The following is an 18,967-nucleotide window of genomic DNA, read 5'->3' on the forward strand; positions in this document are numbered from 1 at the left end:
TAAATATGACCTAAAACATCATCAGATTTTCACACAAGTCCTAAAAGTAGATAAAGAGAACCCAGTTAAACAAATGAGACAAAAATATTATACTTGGTCATTTATTTATTGAGGAAAATGATCCAATGTTACATATCTGTGAGTGGCAAAAGTATGTGAACCTCTAGGATTAGCAGTTAATTTGAAGGTGAAATTAGAGTCAGGTGTTTTCAATCAATGGGATGACAATCAGGTGTGAGTGGGCACCCTGTTTTATTTAAAGAACAGGGATCTATCAAAGTCTGATCTTCACAACACATGTTTGTGGAAGTGTATCATGACATGAACAAAGGAGATTTCTGAGGACCTCAGAAAAAGTGTTGTTGATGCTCATCAGCCTGGAAAAGGTTACAAAACCATCTCTAAAGAGTTTGGACTCCACCAATCCACAGTCAGACAGATTGTGTACAAATGGAGGAAATTCAAGACCATTGTTACCCTCCCCAGGAGTGGTTGACCAACAAAGATCACTCCAAGAGCAAGGCGTGTAATAGTCAGCGAGGTCACAAAGGACCCCAGGGTAACTTCTAAGCAACTGAAGGCCTCTCTCACATTGGCTAATGTTAATGTTCATGAGTCCACCATCAGGAGAACACTGAACAACAATGGTGTGCATGGCAGGGTTGCAAGGAGAAAGCCACTGCTCTCCAAACAGAACATTGCTGCACGTTTGCAGTTTGCTAAAGATCACATGGACAAGCCAGAAGGCTATTGGAAAATGTTTTGTGGACGGATGAGACCAAAATAGAATTTTTGGTTTAAATGAGAAGCGTTATGTTTGGAGAAAGGAAAATACTGCATTCCAGCATAAGAACCTTATCCCATCTGTGAAACATGATGGTGGTAGTATCATGTTTTGGGCCTGTTTTGCTGCATCTGGGCCAGGAAGGCTTGCCATCGTTGATGGAACAATGAATTCTGAACTATACCAGCGAATTCTAAAGGAAAATGTCAGGACATCTGTCCATGAACTGAGTCTCAAGATAAGCCGGGTCATGCAGCAAGACAATGACCCTAAACACAAGTCGTTCTACCAAAGAATGGTTAAATAAGAATAAAGTTAATGTTTTGGAATGGCCAAGTCAAAGTCCTGACCTTAATCCAATGGAAATGTTGTGGAAGGACCTGAAGCGAGCAGTTCATGTGAGGAAACCCACCAACATCCCAGAGTTGAAGCTGTTCTGTACGGAGGAACGGGCTAAAATTCCTCCAAGCCGGTGTGCAGGACTGATCAACAGTTACCGCAAACGTTTAGTTGCAGTTATTGCTGCATAAGGGGGTCACACCAGATACTGAAAGCAAAGGTTCACATACTTTTGCCACTCACAGATATGTAATATTGGATCATTTTCCTCAATAAATAAATGACCAAGTATAATATTTTTGTCTCATTTGTTTAACTGGGCTCTCTTTATCTACTTTTAGGACTTGTGTGAAAATCTGATGACGTTTTAGGTCATATTTATGCAGAAATATAGACAATTCTAAAGGGTTCACAAACTTTCAAGCACCACTGTACTTTTTAAGTTCATGCTATAGTGCATACAATTTTAGAGATATAGCCTACATGCGCATATGCATTCTTCTTGGTGTTCTCACAAACAGGTGAAATAAATCAGTTTAAATTTGGCCTATGGACATAGCCTGGCCTATTCTCAGCCATTACAAAATCTGTTGTCTGACCATAATTTAACTGATCTGTATACCACTATGCTACTAGATAACAAAATGCCTGTTTGTTTTATTTCATGTGAGATGTTGATAAATGTAAGCTTCAACAAAATGATAAGAGCACCTCTCTGAGTGTCACGTTTACGTAAAAAAAAAAAGGTGTGCGTGCACAAGCATGGTCGCGCGCAAAAGTGTCCCGGTTTCAGACTCGGGAAATCTGGTCACCCTATCCTAGTTTGATTAACTGCTCACGAATCTGATTCGGTACAGTTCAGCACATTTACCCAGCATGCCATGGTGCTGGAAGAGATGTAAAGAGGCAATCAGACAGGAATCCTGAAAATCCCTTGAGTGTGTTCCTACAGCATTCTGGCAGTCATGGAAGTGTGTGTGGGAGATCACTGTGGGGGAGTTTATTGTCTACCTGGAGCTCTGATTACAGTTTTCCGACGGAGTTCATGCGCCTGCTGTTCTCATTAGAAACGGAATCCGTCCCACGACTCCGAGAAACAGCGTCCAGGCTTAAAAGAGCAGCATTTTAACTTACGGCGCCTTCGTGTACTTATCGGAATTACCGTAAATACAAGTTACGAGCGTATCTCCAACCCTCCGAAGTCATAAATAGCAAAGGGAGACTTGTATCTTTTTTTTTTCTTCCTGCCTGAGTCTCTGAGCATTGAAAAATGCTGCGTGTCGTCCTCAGAAGGTCGTTTAACAAGGCAAGAAGCTCTTGAATGTAGGATTAGACCTCAAGCTGCCTCATGGGAACCCGCTCTCGTACAGCAGCCTGGCTCAGAGCACCACATTTTAACAGGGTTCCTAATGGTTCTGGATGAGGTGTGATGTATTGGACTAGAATGCCTCAGGAGGACTTGGCAGCTTGAGATCTTATGGGACCCTTGTAGAGTGCATCATGTGTGCCGTTTAAAAAAAAAAAAAAAGGGTTTAGTAATTCATCATGCGATGTGTACGGTCTTCCAGTGCGGCGTTAAACAATTTAATACCACAGCGCTATCGGATTCTGGATTCTAATTGGTCGGAATTGTTGATGTACCCTTTTTTTTTTTTTTTTAAATATGTTAAACGTGTATGGAAGGAGTCTCCAGTGTCCGAGCTAAAGCTGGAACTTTTCTGAACGTTTTCCAACATCTTCAGGGCAGAGGAGGAGTTGTTGTCGTCGTTTTTGATTATTTTCCAAGAATCAGAATAAATTACCTACGTACTGGCGTCATTTAATTATTATTTGTAATTAGCAAAAGAGCTGACCTGTAGCTTTAATATATTTTAAGCTATTTTTGCTGGTTTGTTTTCCCTCCAAGACTGAGACAGATAAACTAATGGAATGTTGGATCTGTCTCTCGCTGCGTCTCGGACACAGCTGTGTGAACGCGAGCAGGAGAAAGTGCGTCTGGTTTCTATTTAAAGCGCCGGGTCTAATATTAGCCGTGTTTTAATGATTGCAGCTGTAAGGACTCTTGTACGAAGCGTGTTCACGTCATCGCACACACGATCACAAAACCGGCCCCACCTGTTACTCACTGTAACCCGCTCACCAAAGCACCGAATGATCCGTCACGTTCTGGAAACGTCAGGCCTGCTTACTCGACCGTGCTTCAGCTCGCGTGAGAGGCGGTGTGTGTGTGTGTGTGTGTGTGTGTGTCCCAAGGCCCTGTCTGTCTGATGGTGTTATCTGCCTTGTGTTTGACAGCTGTTGTGTCCAAACTGAGAGAAGTTTCAGTCGTGTGCCCTCAATTTTCAACACTAATCTCATGCACACCTGCCTTTATTATCTGTGATCTCATGTACACGTTGATTAGCTGTTTGTTAGCATACGGCTGGCCAATTCAGTCCCATATTTACTGGGATTTATATTCAGTGTGTGCCGTTTTTCCAGGATTCTGTGTTCCCAAAGCCCAATATTCCCAGGACTGTATATTCCCATAAAGCCTCAGTGTTCCTGGGGCTGTGTGTTTCGCAAAGCCCAGTGTTCCTGGGGCTGTGTGTTCCAGGAAAACCCCAATGTTCCTAGGATCATGTGTGTTCCCCAAAAATAAACAAACAAACAATATTCCTGGGTCCACGTGTGTCTCATCTCATTATCTCTAGCCGCTTTATCCTGTTCTACAGGGTCGCAGGCAAGCTGGAGCCTATCCCAGCTGGCTACGGGCAAAAGGCGGGGTACACCCTGGACAAGTCGCCAGGTCATCACAGGGCTGACACATAGACACAGACAACCATTCACACTCACATTCACACCTACGGTCAATTTAGAGTCACCAGTTAACCTAACCTGCATGTCTTTGGACTGTGGGGGAAACCGGAGCACCCGGAGGAAACCCACGCGGACACGGGGAGAACATGCAAACTCCACACAGAAAGGCCCTCGCCGGCCCCGGGGCTCGAACCCAGGACCTTCTTGCTGTGAGGCGACAGCGCTAACCACTACACCACCGTGCCGCCCCGGTCCACGTGTGTTTCCAAAAAAAAAAAAATACTCCCAGGTTCATGTGTCTTCTCAAAAAGCCCAATATTCCCAGGGCCATGTGTGTTCCCCAAAAGCCCAATATTCCTGGGGCCGTGTGTGCTCCCAAAAAACCCAATATTCCCGATGCCATGTATTCACCCCCCCCCCAAAAAAAAAACAATATTCCCAGGGCTGTGTGTGTGTTTTCCCAAAAAAAACCAATATTCCCAGGACCGTGTGTGTTCCCAAAAAGCCCAATATTGCTGGGGCCGTGTGTGCTCCCAAAAAAAACCAATATTCCCGATGCCATGGATCCCCCCCCCAAAAACAAACAAACAAACAGTAATCCTGGGGCCGTGTGTTTTCCCAGAGCCCAATATTCCTAGAGCAGTGTGTGTTCCCAAAACCTGATATTCCCAGGGCCATGTGTTCCCAAAGCCCAAGGTTTCCAGAGCTGTATGTTCCCAAAAAACCCCAATGTTCCCAAACCCCAATATTCCTGGGGCTATATATATTTCCAGGGCTGTACATGTTCTCAGGTTACTTTGTTTCAAACTCTATGGTCCCCAACATAAAAAAGAAGCCCAACATTGATGCCACTCTTATACTTCCCCACACACACACACACACACACACACACACACACATTCCAGTATTATGTGTTTCATAAATACAGTCTGGAATTGTGTTCATTAGCTGTGCATCTGTTAAGTCCCCTGGAAGAATGTCAGATAGCCGTCACCTTTTTGGGTGTTTTGGGATCCGTATCTTTCATGATCCCAACCGTGACATTAAGAACCCTTTTACGAGTTCCCCTGAGAAATGAAACCGACAGCACTGTTCGGGATGGAATAAGAAAACGTCTGAGGGCTCGTCGTCGTCGTCTCGTCTTCTCATTAAATTAGCATCAATTGGATTAGCGTGGATTAGATTATGTGCGAGGTGCACAATAGCAGCGGGGCAGGAGTCGCATGCTACTGCAACAGCTGTTATTGTCGGATAACGGGATTTAATTTTTTTCCCCCCTTAGTGTCGCCATAGTTCAGAATCGCACCGTGTCCGAACGAGAAAGTAAGCGTGTCTTTTTAGAGATTGCTGTGTTTAATGCGAAAGGATTTTAATTCAGCGTTTTTGCGCTTTAATTCTAACTTCCGTTAGCGCTGTCGTGTCGTGGGATTTTCAGTGCTAGTACAGAGCTGATAATGGAGGTTTCGAATGCGAGCGCCACTTTTATATATCGTTGCTGTATTTGTCTTGTAACCTTAAGTAGATTTATTACTACTTTTTTTTTTTCTACTGTAACTTGCAGAGTAGCACAGCGGCAGTAAAAATGCTAACGCGGCGATGTGTAATCAGGGTAATTCAATAAGATGCATTAGTCTGGTGTGGAAGTGGGAGGGCAAAAGAAAGATAAAAGAAGATGAGTGAATAATAGACAGTAGTAGACTGTTGCTATAAATTCTCCTGAAGCTTTTTAAGTGTGTGTGTGTTTTTCAATGCATACCAGAGTGCTTGTATTTTTTAAAAGGCTCTTTAAGAGAGCAGCTGTTGCATGTGTTTTCCATTCTTCTGATGGGAATACACTCCTCTCGGAGCAGCTGAGGTCTATAGAAAGCTGCGGCCTTATCGCGACTGACCGACACTCAGACCTGGAATTTCTTTTAACTTTATTACATAAAACATCACGGGCCATCAAGCTAAAATGAATTTAAGGTCAGGATCCTCAAGTAGCATTCATATTAATCGCTATTTACCTCACGATTTTTTTTGTTTTTGCTCAGTGAAGCCAAAAAGCTACTTTGGTGGGAATCTTGTGGCTAGCTAGTAGCTAGCTTATTTGTCTTTTTGCCCTTGCAATCAGGCCACTTTTTCTTGTTAATACAACAAATCCGTGTTTTGATTCACAGAATACAATTTTATATCAATTCACAACTTCAGCACTTCACATTTTCTCAAACTTCTCAGTAGTTCAGAACGGTCAGTTAGCAGTCGATGCTAAGTGTAATTATTGCAATCCAAAGTGTTTTTTTTTTTTTTTTGGTAATTTCCCAACGTATCTGAGAGAAATATGGACCTTCCGAATAGTTCTATCTAATTTCCGTTTTCTCAAACTTCTCAATATTTCAGAATGGTCAATTAGCGGTTGATGCTAAGTGCAATTATTGTCATCCAAAGTTTTTTTTTTTTTGTAATTTCCCAACATGTCTGAGAGAAATATGGACCTTCTGGATAGTTCTATCTAATTTCCATTTTCTCAGACTTCTCAATATTTCAGAATGGTCAATTAGCGGTCGATGCTAAGTGTAATTACCATCTTCCAAAGTGGGTTTTTTTGGTAATTTCCCAACATATTTGAGAGAAATATGGACCTTCCCGATAGTTCTATCTAATATCCATTTTCTCAAACTTCTCAGTATTTCAATATAGTCAATTAGCAGTTGATGCTAAGTGTAATTACAGTCATCCAAAGTGGTTTTTTTTTTTGTAATTTCCCAACATATCTGAGAGAAATATGGACCTTCTGGATAGTTCTATCTAATTTCCATTTTCTCAGACTTCTCAATATTTCAGAATGGTCAATTAGCGGTCGATGCTAAGTGTAATTACTATCATCCAAAGTGGTTTTTTTGGTAATTTCCCAACATATTTGAGAGAAATATGGACCTTCCCGATAGTTCTATCTAATTTTCGTTTTCTCAAACTTCTCAGTATTTCAGTATAGTCAATTAGCAGTTGATGCTAAGTGTAATTATTGTCATCCAAAGTGTTTTTTTTTTTTGTAATTTCCCAACATATCTGAGAGAAATATGGACCTTCTGGATAGTTCTATCTAATCTCCATTGTGGCACACACTGTACAAAATGGTTTGTCAAAAACATACATTTTCTCAAACTTCTCAGTATTTCATAATGGTTAATTAGCGGTTGATGCTAAGTGCAATTACTGTCATCCAAAGTGGGGTTTTTTTTTTTTTTTGCTAATTTCACAACATATCAGAGAAATATGGACCTTCTGGATAGTTCTATGTAATTTCCATTTTCTCAGGCTACATCCACACGACAACGGCAACGAGATTTTATTAAAAAAAATATCGCGTCCACATGGGCAACGGATCAGTAAAATATCAGGTACATATGCATACCTGCAAACTCATGAGGGTTGAAAAAGGTGACAAACTACCGGTAACCCCCCGGCCCCCTTAAACAGCGCGGGATCAAGGAAAATAAAGGGAAAAGACAACATTTAAAACAAAAACAAGATTTATTCATTTTTAGCTTTGCAATTTTCAGTTTTGCATCTGACACCTCATTACATTACCATTAAGGAAGGAAAAGTATAAAAAGTAAAATTTGAATTTAAAAAAGTAATTTTTGAAGTGTGACACTGGAAACTTTCTTCAGCAGACCAGTTTATCATTTTTTAGACCTTTTGGCCCGAACAAGCCGTTCAAGGGCACGTTTATGCTGCTCTGCCATGTGCCTCTTTCGCACCATGCTATCCTTCTTCACCACCTCTGCCCTATTACCAGCAGCACACCAAATCCAGCCCTCCTTTCCTTCAGTGCTGCCAAATTCATGGTGTGAGAGTAAGAGTGTGTGTGAGTGAGTGAGAGAGAATCTCTCTCTCACTCACTCACACTCACTCACTTTCTCTCTCTTTCTCTCTCACTCACACACACAACTAACTGGTTCTCTGAATACAACCGAGATCAACACACATTACGTTATAATTTTGACAATCCCACCAATAGTTTCACATAAAAATGATTTCTCTTACCCAAAACACGCGTTTATAGATCCTTATGTTCAACAAAAAATGACTACTCAAACTGATTTGACATTTTTTTTCTGTTTTGTTTCAGCCCACAGAAACATCTTCCGTGTCGCGCGTTCGGTTCAAACGTAACAGCCCCGCCCCTTGCGTCTTACGTCATAAAAACGCGACTCACAGACCACCAAATCACAGGTACCAAAAAAACCACCCTAAAGCCTCTTTAAATCGCACTCATCGTAACACAGCTTTCTCCGCATACTAAAAATGTTTTTCCGTCTCCAGATGTAATATAGAGTTCCGGAAAAAATCAGAAAATATGATTCCGTGAACTGTTTTCAAGACTCAGTGTCCTGTTCTCCATTGCGTTTGGATGATCTCTGCCATCCTCCTATACACACCCGTATTCAAGAAAACCCCGCCTCTATTCACTTACAATTCGCGGATACTGTCCAGCGTTCTGTAAGACTATTGGCTCGTTGGAATGTCATCCAATCAGAGACGTTTGAAGTATGAAGAAGGCGGAAATGGTCTGAATGTGGGTGTGAGGAGAAAAGTAGTAGTAGTACTTTGAAGTAGTAGTACATTGAAACCAAATGTTCGGCAACGTAGCCTCGCGCACCCCCCCCCCCAAAAAAAAAACTCCACACGATTCACACAAGTGACCTATTTTGGGATCAAAACGGCGAATTTCGCCGAAAGGTGACTAGTTTGCAGGTATGCATATGGCAACTCAACGCTTGCTGAAAACAATGCAATACACATGCCACACCTCTACGTGTGCTGTAAGACGGTCCCATCGGAGACACCAGAACAATAGAAGAAGTAGGACGCATGTGCATAAACCCCTTCCTCTACCCGGTGTGAAGCACTCACAGGAACAAGCACACAACAAGAAGAAGATGGCTGCGACTACGTGAGGAAATCGTGCCTTCTGTGTGTACAAATTAGTTTTATTAGTGTGCATAGTTTTATATAACTTCATTTTCTTATTGTGTGAACATTTTGAAAAGCATTTTTATATAATTTATATAACTTTTTTTATATTGTGTGAACATTTTGAAAAGCAGTCTTATCCAATAAAAAAAGAAATTCAAGGAATGGTTCAGTTACTTGTTTATTTAAAAGAAAAGCTGTATACAAAAGTGAATGCAGTGCAGTGGTTCATACAAAACCGCGAGAGTGCTGCTTGTTCTAGTCATGTGGTTGTGACGTCATCGTAAACAAATCCGTTCTACTCTTCCAGACGACTTCGCAACGGCGCCGTTGCCAGATTTTTCCACTCTGGAACCCGTTCTCAAAAAATATCGTTTTGGGGCACCCAAAACGCCGGTGCCGTGTGGATGCCAGGCCGAAACGATAAACAATTTTATCAGATTCACCTGAATCCGTTGCCGTGTGGACAGCCTCAGACTTCTCAGTATTTCAGAATGGTTAATTAGCGGTCGATGCTAAGTGCAATTACTGTCATCCAAAGTGGGTTTTTTTTTGCTAATTTCACATCATCACATCACATTATCTCTAGCCGCTTTATCCTGTTCTACAGGGTCGCAGGCAAGCTGGAGCCTATCCCAGCTGACTACGGGCGAAAGGCGGGGTACACCCTGGACAAGTCGCCAGGTCATCACAGGGCTGACACATAGACACAGACAACCATTCACACTCACATTCACACCTACGCTCAATTTAGAGTCACCAGTTAACCTAACCTGCATGTCTTTGGACTGTGGGGGAAACCGGAGCACCCGGAGGAAACCCACGCGGACACGGGGAGAACATGCAAACTCCACACAGAAAGGCCCTCGCCGGCCCCGGGGCTCGAACCCAGGACCTTCTTGCTGTGAGGCGACAGCGCTAACCACTACACCACCGTGCCGCCCAATTTCACAACATATCTGAGAGAAATATGGACCTTCCGGATAGTTCTATCTAATTTCCATTGTCTCACACTCTGTACAAAGTGGTTTAACGGCTATGTGCTAGCCTATTAAATCCTTACTCTCAGTCACTAGCTCCATATGCCCTGTATGCATATTTCCCAATTGCCTAGCAACAGTGTTCTCATGATTGTAACCACTTGGAGTGTATTCGACTTCCCATGTCAAAAATTACCTCGACCCAGCCATCTCACTCATGTCTAAGTTTTAATAAAGCCGAGTTCCATTTATAGACGCGAGTGTTAGCTGCTACGACATGCTAGCTGTATGTATGTGGTTTGATTGGCAGGACGGCACAGGAGCCGTCTGAAAGCCATCAGAAATCATATGAGGTCTTATTTTCCACGAGACCCGATCCACGTCGTTAAGAGAATTACAGGGTTTGTTTCTTCTACGCGCGCATGTGGTCACACGTGTATGCACATGCGTCCAGAAACGCACACTTGTACAAACATACGCCAGCTAGCATTCGAACTGGTCCAGCTCATGCTAACTAAAGGGAACGCAGTACAAGATGGAGGATTTAACACATGAACACGATCGTACAAGGTTTATACGTTATTGATATTAGTTGTGATGTCACACGTTAAGCCACACCCATATGTAAATGAGTTAATAGTTTAGAGACGTGTGCATTTTATTTCCATCCCCAGTTCTCTCTCACACACACACACACATATATGTATATATACACACACACTTTTAAGCATGTGTGCATGTATTAACGGAAATTATTTCGGTGTTTTAGTTGGGGGACGCTGCTCTTTCATGTGCCATGTTCAAACTGCGCTGTGATTGGAGCCAGACTCCACTCAAGCTTTTAATAAAACTACACGCACGCACACACTATATGCTGTCCCGTCTCTATAGATATAATTAGATGTCTTTATTACGGGGACAGATTTTGCCAGAATCCCAGCACAACTGGGCCAGAGCCAACACACACACACACACACACACACACACACTACTTGGGGACTTTTGGGGTGAGTTTTTCCTGAGTAACATTCAAATGTTTTGTTTTTCTTCTTATTATTATTTTAGTTTCTTTCTACACTTAATTTGTTGCTCATTGTTGTTTTGCTTTTATTTTCTTTCTCTTTTCTGCTCTTCCCTCTCTTTCTCCAGACACACACCTATATCAACATTCACCTATACATGCGTGCGCAGCGCACACACATTCACACACGCACCCATGTGCCTCTAGTTAGCCTCAATCAGCTTCCTGTAATCAGGACCTGAACTTCAGACCCTGTGATTAGACCCCCCGCCCAACACACACACACACACACACTGATTATAGTGATTAGTGTGTCAACATGATTGGATCTGACAGCATCGGTAATCGTTCATCTCATGGTTTATTTTCTTCACTGTGCCCACTCTCACCTCGCTCAAAATCTCGCGTGCGCGCGCACATTCATCTCCTCGGTACCGTCTCTGCTAGAGAACCACTCTGCTATAGAAGTCGATGTAGAACCCCTACAATTGGTTCTGTCCGAGAGACAACCAAAGAACCCTGAAGAGCTCTAAAACCGTGTTCTTAGGAAGAATCGGCACGTTCCGAGATCACGTTACGTTTATAAACGTTCATGTAGCAATTCTATCTGATGGAACGTTCCAGAAGCTAAGTCGTAATCGAGCTAGAACCCAGGTCTCTTAAACGGACAGTGTAAAGACATGGTCGCCATGGCAACCAGAGAACTGATGGTGAACAACTGAAAAAAAAATTTTTTTTTTTACTTATTAGTCAAGCTAATATTACAGGAGACGTTTTTGGAAGGTTGTAGGAACGTTCTGTCTGTAATGTTACACCCAAAACTACCTTTAAACTTTTGTGCACATTTACTGAACGTTCTGTTCACTGGAACAGCAGTTCGATTTAGTAACGGTGAGTGTTTATCTATGTGTGCGCGTGTGAAAGAGAAAGAGAGCGAGCATTTTGAATTGTCTAAACTCAGTCATGTTAAATCTGGTGCTGTGTTTATTTACAGAGGTTTAGATAAATGGTGTGTATCTTTGGCTCTGCACACACACACACACATATGCGTGCCTGAGTGAATGTCATTTGCTGATTACTGCACTCTCTTTGCCAAAACTGCTTTAGAGACGATAAAAGAGGCCGTGTGTGTGTGTGTGTGTGTGTGTGTCTGGCAGGCACATTTGTGGTGGATTTCACAACCACATCAGACATTTGAGTTTCAGACCCGCGTGGATGAATGGTTGCTGTGTGTGTGATACGGAATGATGGTTTTTGGGAAGTGATCTTGGAAACGTTACATGATCCAACTCTGAATCATGTTTTCTCTCTCCCTCAGTTCCCAAGAAGCTCTTACAGGATTCGGTTCAGATCCCTTCATTTGCTCCGCCCCCTTCCCAACCCCATGACCCCAATGTGGTGGGAGACAGTGCGCCCCCTGACGAGAACACGTTGGTGACCTCTGACCCTGCACCAGGTAAGGATTGTGACCCTGTGTAAACTCTGACCTTTGACCTGTGGTAGAGGTTCCAGCTTTATATTCGTCTCCAGATCCATGAACAGAACACACACACACACCAGTATGGAGACGTGTTACACATACAAACTAGATCTGTTTGCTTCTCTTCAACTTACACACACTGGTGTTGTGTGTGTGTTAGGGAAGTCTAAGCGAGGGAAGCCTGTCCCTGACTCAGAGGAGAAAACCGAGTCTGAAGAGCGACACAGAGAGGAAGCGGAGCGCGAGAGAGACGGCCGCACGGACTCCTCGCCCAGAGACCTGAATCCTGCCATCAGCACCGTGTTCAGAAGAAAGATGGCGCTCATCAGCAACGGCCTCGCTGCCTACACCTACATCACCGGTAACATACACACAACGTTCACATAACACTTCAACAACTCTTTCTAGCTTTAAAGGAGAACTGAAGTCATTTTTAAACTTGCTTTATTTCTTAATTCACGTGTTATTCAATTATGTTTTTGGTTTTAGTAACCTTATATCGTGACTCGTATTGGCATAATATATTACACTTATCAGCCTTTTCGGTTTCTAGCCGTGTTGAATGTAGTTCGTTTGGTCCGCAGCAGGCATCACTTATCCGCGCGATCTTCACGAGACTTGTGCCAGAACTTCAACCGTGAAGTGTCGGCGCCGCCATTTTGAAAACCGCTTACGCAGCGGCCAGATCGTTCCAATTTAGATTAATTTCGAGATTTGCCAGCTTCATCAGTGATGGAGATTGTTCCATACGAATTTGAACCAACGTGGAGTTGGAAAGACGACAGGATAAGGACTACTCCGTCGCTCTGGTACGGTATTTACGTCATTTACTGTTGCACAATTAAAACGTGCCAGATCAGGCGGCTGGTAGGTTTTCAAAATAATAAACACATGAATGTGTTTTTGTGATAAATCCATATTATACTGCGCGCATTTCCTTCGTAATCCTCACTAAGGTTTCGGACAGCACTACAAAATGGCGTCCACACTATATAGTGAGTAGGGAGCGATTTCGGACACAGGGAAAACTTCCGGCTTGATTACGTCAGCGTTCGAAAGAGGGCGCGCGCGTCTTGTGACAACGTTGGCAGATGCCGGTCGCTTTGATTTCCGCTGTACGTTTTACTTCCGTCCTACGATGTCTCGCACAGGTCTCGGCGAATCTCGTTTACGGCCGTTGCTTTGAGATATGGACTGATGTATTACAGAGCATATTTCAAACACTCATAACTTGCTATAGCAGCGACAAAATAGCTACCAAAAATGCATTCCGATATTTAATAAAATGAGAAATAGAATTTTGATAATGAAAAATTTGCCTTCAGTTCTGCTTTAAAACGAAGTCCATAATTCGGTGTGTTAAGGTTTAGTGATGAAATAATTCATGCTTAATCTGTAGCTAACATCATAATCTCAAAAATCATCTCGCGCACACACAGTCTCATCCTGAAGTAATGTTAAACTGTAATGTAGAGTTTTTATAACTAATTAATTAGTTGGTTTGATAAATAGTCTGTTATTTAGATAGATCTTTGGGAGTGATGGAGCCCTTATTCAGGAGGGAGGGAGGGAGTTGGGTACTCCAGCCCCTCCCCCCTCCATCTCTCCCACACTCTTTATTGCTTTCCTTACCGACCCCTCGCTCTCCCTACCTCACTGACTTTGCCTCCCCTCCCCTCCCTCCACAGGCTATGGAAAAATAGAAAGAGGGAGGAGTTAGATGGGTATCTATCTACCCTCCCCCCTTCCTTAAACCTTCCATAACTGTATAGTGAGAGATGGATAGAGGAACTCTGATTAGCCATACATGTCAACCTTTGGTCAATCAAACCTGTATAACCAACCTCCAAAATCCGTATTTCCCTTATAAAATCCGTATAAGATGCAAATTAAAATAATTTACCTAAAATTTAATAATAATAATAAGTTCAACTTATATAGCGCCTTTCAAGAAACCCAAGGACGCTTTACAATTATAGACACAGAAAAAAATAATAACAATAAAACATAATAAAAGTAAAAAATCCACCAAGTAGGGGTCAAGATGTAATTCCAGTGGTGTAGCAGCCACAGTCCCACCAAAAGGCGCATGAAAACGAGTCCCACATCTCCAGCACAGCCGCCGTGACGCCGTCAGCCACATCGCTCGAACACCACGCCGTGGATCCACAAAGCGAGCAGAGAAGCTCCGCCACGCAGAGCGCTGGTGTGTCCCAAACCGCCTGCACAGCCGCCGCGACGCCACCGAGCAACATCGCTCGGAACATCACGCCAAGCGTTAAAGCACAGAGCGCTGGACAACCACGAATGTTAAATGAGCAGCGAGCTCACTGCAGTCCATAGCTGGGAGCACAGGCATCACCCACGGCGAACCAAGGCCTGGAGGGAACCGACGCCCAAAACTGGGTCCGGAGCTACACCACCACCGCAGACAAAACACTCAAACATCAAACTACACAAACACACAGAAAAAATAAATAAACAAAATGAAAATTGAAAAAGAAATTAAAAAAAAAAAAAAAGCTCTGGTGAGAAGCAGCAGCCAGAATGCGCACGACGTACTCTCAACCGGAAACGGAAACGAAAAAAAAAGGCAAAATCAAATTTGAATGACAATTAACAATGATATATCCCAGTTACTTTTTATTCAATATTAATAACAATAAACCTTCAGAATGAATACAAAGCTCCAATGTTTGACAAAAACACAAAGTGTTATCAGCGTAGTTACGAAGGAAATACTTCGTTGTTTGGAGACAGGTTTCACCGAGCGGCTATTATGCGCGAGACTTCATATTAGCCACAAAGTCAGGAAAATCTGTTCGTAAAATTACGTTATAATGACCAAATACAATGAAAAGTATTTTTCCAGTCTCGCCTGTGAAAGGTAATCCCATGTGATCTCGTTTGGACGGTAAACCTGTTGGTACAGTTAAACGCAGCACATGAATGAGGCATCTTTATTCTCGGCTACTGTCTAGACGCTATACCAGAGACGGCTGAAGAATCTCCACTTTGCCACATCCAATATGGCGGCGAGGATGACGTACGATTCTACGCAGAAGGCGGCGTCTATGTTTATATGTCTATGACTTCACGGTTGGCGGGATTCTCGCAGTGCGGTGTGCGCATGATCAAAAGTGGAACGAAGTCTCGCTACCACAAGATAACGCGCGATTTCATAAGACTCTTTACTGGCTGGCTGTGGTGTACAGTACGTTTGTAAATGTTATGCGCTCTTTTATCATCGTGGGAATTGATTATAGCTCTAAATAAATATTGAAGTTTTTTTTAAAGAATCCGTATAACTTTATTTATACGCCCGTATACTACGTTTATTGAATCAAATCCGTATAAAATACGGACATTCCGTATAGGTTGACATGTATGAGTAGCTCAACATTTACAGTATATAGATCTGAGAAACAAATCCACACCTTTCCTACCTGTGTGTGTGTGTGTGTGTGTGTGTGTGTCCACAGAGCACCCGGAGCGCTGTGCGCTGTACTTCATGTGTGGGGTGTGCGTGGGTCTCTTCCTCACCCTCTTTGCGCTGGTGGTGCAGATCTCCTGCCGCACAGAGTGTAAACAGCGGCAAGCCGTCGCTAAAAAGAGGTCTCGCCCGGCCGACTCGGACTCGGATTCCGACTCGGATTCAGACTGGGACTCGGGCTCGGACCTGTCGTCGCGGCGGCGGCGGCGCTTTGAGCGCACGCTAAACACGAACGTGTTCACCTCGGCCGAGGAGCTGGAGCGAGCTCAGAGACTGGAGGAGCGGGAGAGGATCATCCGCGAGATCTGGATGAACGGACAGCCGGATGTCCCCGGAACACGCAGCCTCAACCGCTATTACTAAACACGCGCACGCACAGCAGAATACCGTGGATGTTGCTGGGATTTAACACCACAAACCACTGAACGTGTGCGCGCACATCCGAACGCTGAGGTCAGAGGTCATGACCACCTCCCTGGAATTTATTTACAGAACGACGAAGCTAATGGGAGACGTCCAAGTGGAGGCTAACGATTTTAAACACGGGCAGCTCTAAAAGACTGAATAAGCTCTACGCAACTTCAGCACCCTGATTGGTCCATTCCTTCCGCTTGTTAAAATGGGAGGCGGGGCTGCTGAGGACGACACCGAAAGCGATGACCCAGGTCTAAAGACGGTTTAACATGAACACTGTGGAAGAAGTGATGAATTTTACCCAGCAGCCCATCTCCCGTCTCCTGATGAGGCACGATTTGATAGTGTTTTATCTGCTAGCTGGCTCACTAGCGACAATTAATGACAGGATCAGGATCAACAGTACATTTCATGTTGGAATGCACTTTCTACTCCAACCTCGGTGAAATGGCGCAGCCTTTGAACTTGAAAACAAACTGAAATATATAATAGATGGATAGAAATGCTTGGAATTCATCTCAGCCCTTCTAAAGTATATATTTTGAATATTTAATATTTTTATTGTTTATTCCCTGAATAGTTATGACATATTTTTATACAATGGCAGCATTTTTTTTGGCGCGTGCACGCGTGTGTGAGAGATAGCTCAGGGATGCAATCCAAGTGTTTCCATGTAAGATTTTATTCCTAAAAAGAAAAACAAGATGTGCTTCACTGCGGAACGCGCCGAACTATAAACCTCAGAGAGGTCGTATTTTTTCATATCTAAACAGGACGTTTTATGCAAAAAAAAAAAAAAGAAACACAAGTCACATGCCTTATTCAGAACGGAGGACGACAAATCACACAATTGCCTGCACTCACGCTGGAAATTATACGTTTGCTGTCAGAAGGAGAGGAGCAACTGCTAACAATGCAAAGTGGGCGGGGCTAATGATATAACAAAGTGGAGTGAATTGAATTTTATGCAAATGAGAAGAAACGAAGCAACTGGGCAGCTACCAGTAGGTGTGCTACAGGAGCGCGTGTTTGTTTTCCCTGACCGTGAAACGGTCTCCGTTCCGCTACAAGCAGCTTCGATTTACGCAAACATCGTCGTTTTAAATTTTCACCACTCGGTCAACCGTGCAAGTTTATAAAAGCACGTTGTTTTGGGTTTATTTATACACGCTCTGCACCTAGCTTGTGTGAATAGCGCATAGCCTGGTGGTACCAGTGAAACCATGGCAACAGGCTCAAGATACAGTAGTACACGCCCACAAGTGAGCGGCAAAGTAAAAAAAAAAAAAATCTGTCGCTGGATTTTCCGCCTGGTTTGTTGGACGTTTAACTGCACTCGAGATATTTCTGTCAATCACCGACACTCGGTTTATAAAGGGAGTTTATAAAGGAGCTGATTTGATTTGGTGATGTAATAGCATGCATAACCCCGCCCCTGCAAGGAGAATGCTGATCATATTCTGCCCTTCCCCCACTCCGATTTGAGTTCAGTCACATCACCTGAGTAACTCCTGGAACATGCTACATTATAAACGATGACTCTTTTTCTCTCTTTCTCTCTCTCTGTGATTTCATTTTACTTCCTGGTTGATAAAGACGTGCGAACGCAGCCCTCGGACAGTTTTAACGCCTCGTTAACATCCCAGCAGAGTTTTTGTTATCTATGAGGAGAAAAGATGTGACTTACACTACATTCACACTACAAGGCTTAATGCTCAATTCCGATTTTTTTGTGAAATCCGATTTTTTTGTGAGGTCGTTCACATTAACAAATATATGCGACTTGTATGTGATCCTCAGTATGAACGAAAAGCGACCTAAAAGTGTTCCGCATGCGCATTGCAGGATACGACGACGTCACACGCAGTGAGCATGGCCAGTGTTTACGGAAGTAACCTAAAGTTTCCTGTGTATGACAGTAGCCAGCATGGAGTACCTGGCGATGATGCAGTTGTTGTTGCGACGGAGCCAGAACATGCACAATAGCCTGATGTTAAGGAGGAGGTTGAGAAGGAAGAGGGCAAGGGTTTTGGCTCAGGCGTTCTGCGGGGTAGTGACTGCAACCTCCGTTCAAAGGAACATCAAAGCCATGTTGTTGTAACTTTTTTTGAGAGACCCGCCGCCTACTTCAGCGCAGAATAGTGACGTTTGTGGCTTGTTGATGACGTGTAAGTCGGATGAATGCGACCTGGCGGTTCAGACTGAAGTCGCATATGAAAAGATCGGATAGGAATCGGAATTAGGACCACATATCCAAACGGCCTGGGTCGGATTTGAAAAAATCGGATCCGTGTCGTTCATATTGTCAATAAAAGATCGGATACAGGTCACATATGGGCGAAAAAATCGGATTTGAGTCACTTCAGCCTGCAGTGTGAACGTAGTGTAAACGCTCAGTGAAAAACCAGCCTCGAACACGAGAGAAGCCAAAGAAACTTGACTTGAGCGACACGTGGAACAGTTTGTGTGGCGTTTCTATTCACTTTTAGGCCAAAAAATAATAATAGTGTGTTTCAGGTAACATGAAATACTAAAATAAGGTCGGTAGGTAGGAAAAAGGTTTTTTTTTTCTTAATTTTTTCAAACAAAATAAAAAAAATTAACACAAGTAAACATCTTACAAAATAGTATTTTGGCACAGAATCCTTTATACCACACATCATAATAAAATAAGTGTTTTAAATCTTTAAACGAATAA

At 43.1% G+C, this 18,967-nt stretch overlaps 1 protein-coding gene across 2 annotated transcripts in view; it reads left to right on the forward strand.

The window, feature by feature from the left end:
* Positions 1-18,967, forward strand: part of LOC132880826 (protein eva-1 homolog A) — a 133,043-nt gene that overhangs the window by 112,605 nt on the left and 1,471 nt on the right. For both annotated transcript variants that reach the window (XM_060913811.1, XM_060913812.1), the window contains 3 exons: positions 12,201-12,338; positions 12,523-12,723; positions 15,845-18,967. The exon at positions 15,845-18,967 is cut by the window's right edge and continues 1,471 nt beyond it. In XM_060913811.1, coding sequence (XP_060769794.1) covers positions 12,201-12,338; positions 12,523-12,723; positions 15,845-16,218 — 713 coding nt within the window. In that variant the 3' untranslated portion in view covers positions 16,219-18,967. The remainder of the gene's footprint in view (positions 1-12,200; positions 12,339-12,522; positions 12,724-15,844) is intronic.

This window comes from Neoarius graeffei, chromosome 2, assembly GCF_027579695.1.
Source record: "Neoarius graeffei isolate fNeoGra1 chromosome 2, fNeoGra1.pri, whole genome shotgun sequence".
In the NCBI taxonomy this organism is placed as follows: Eukaryota; Metazoa; Chordata; class Actinopteri; order Siluriformes; family Ariidae; genus Neoarius; species Neoarius graeffei.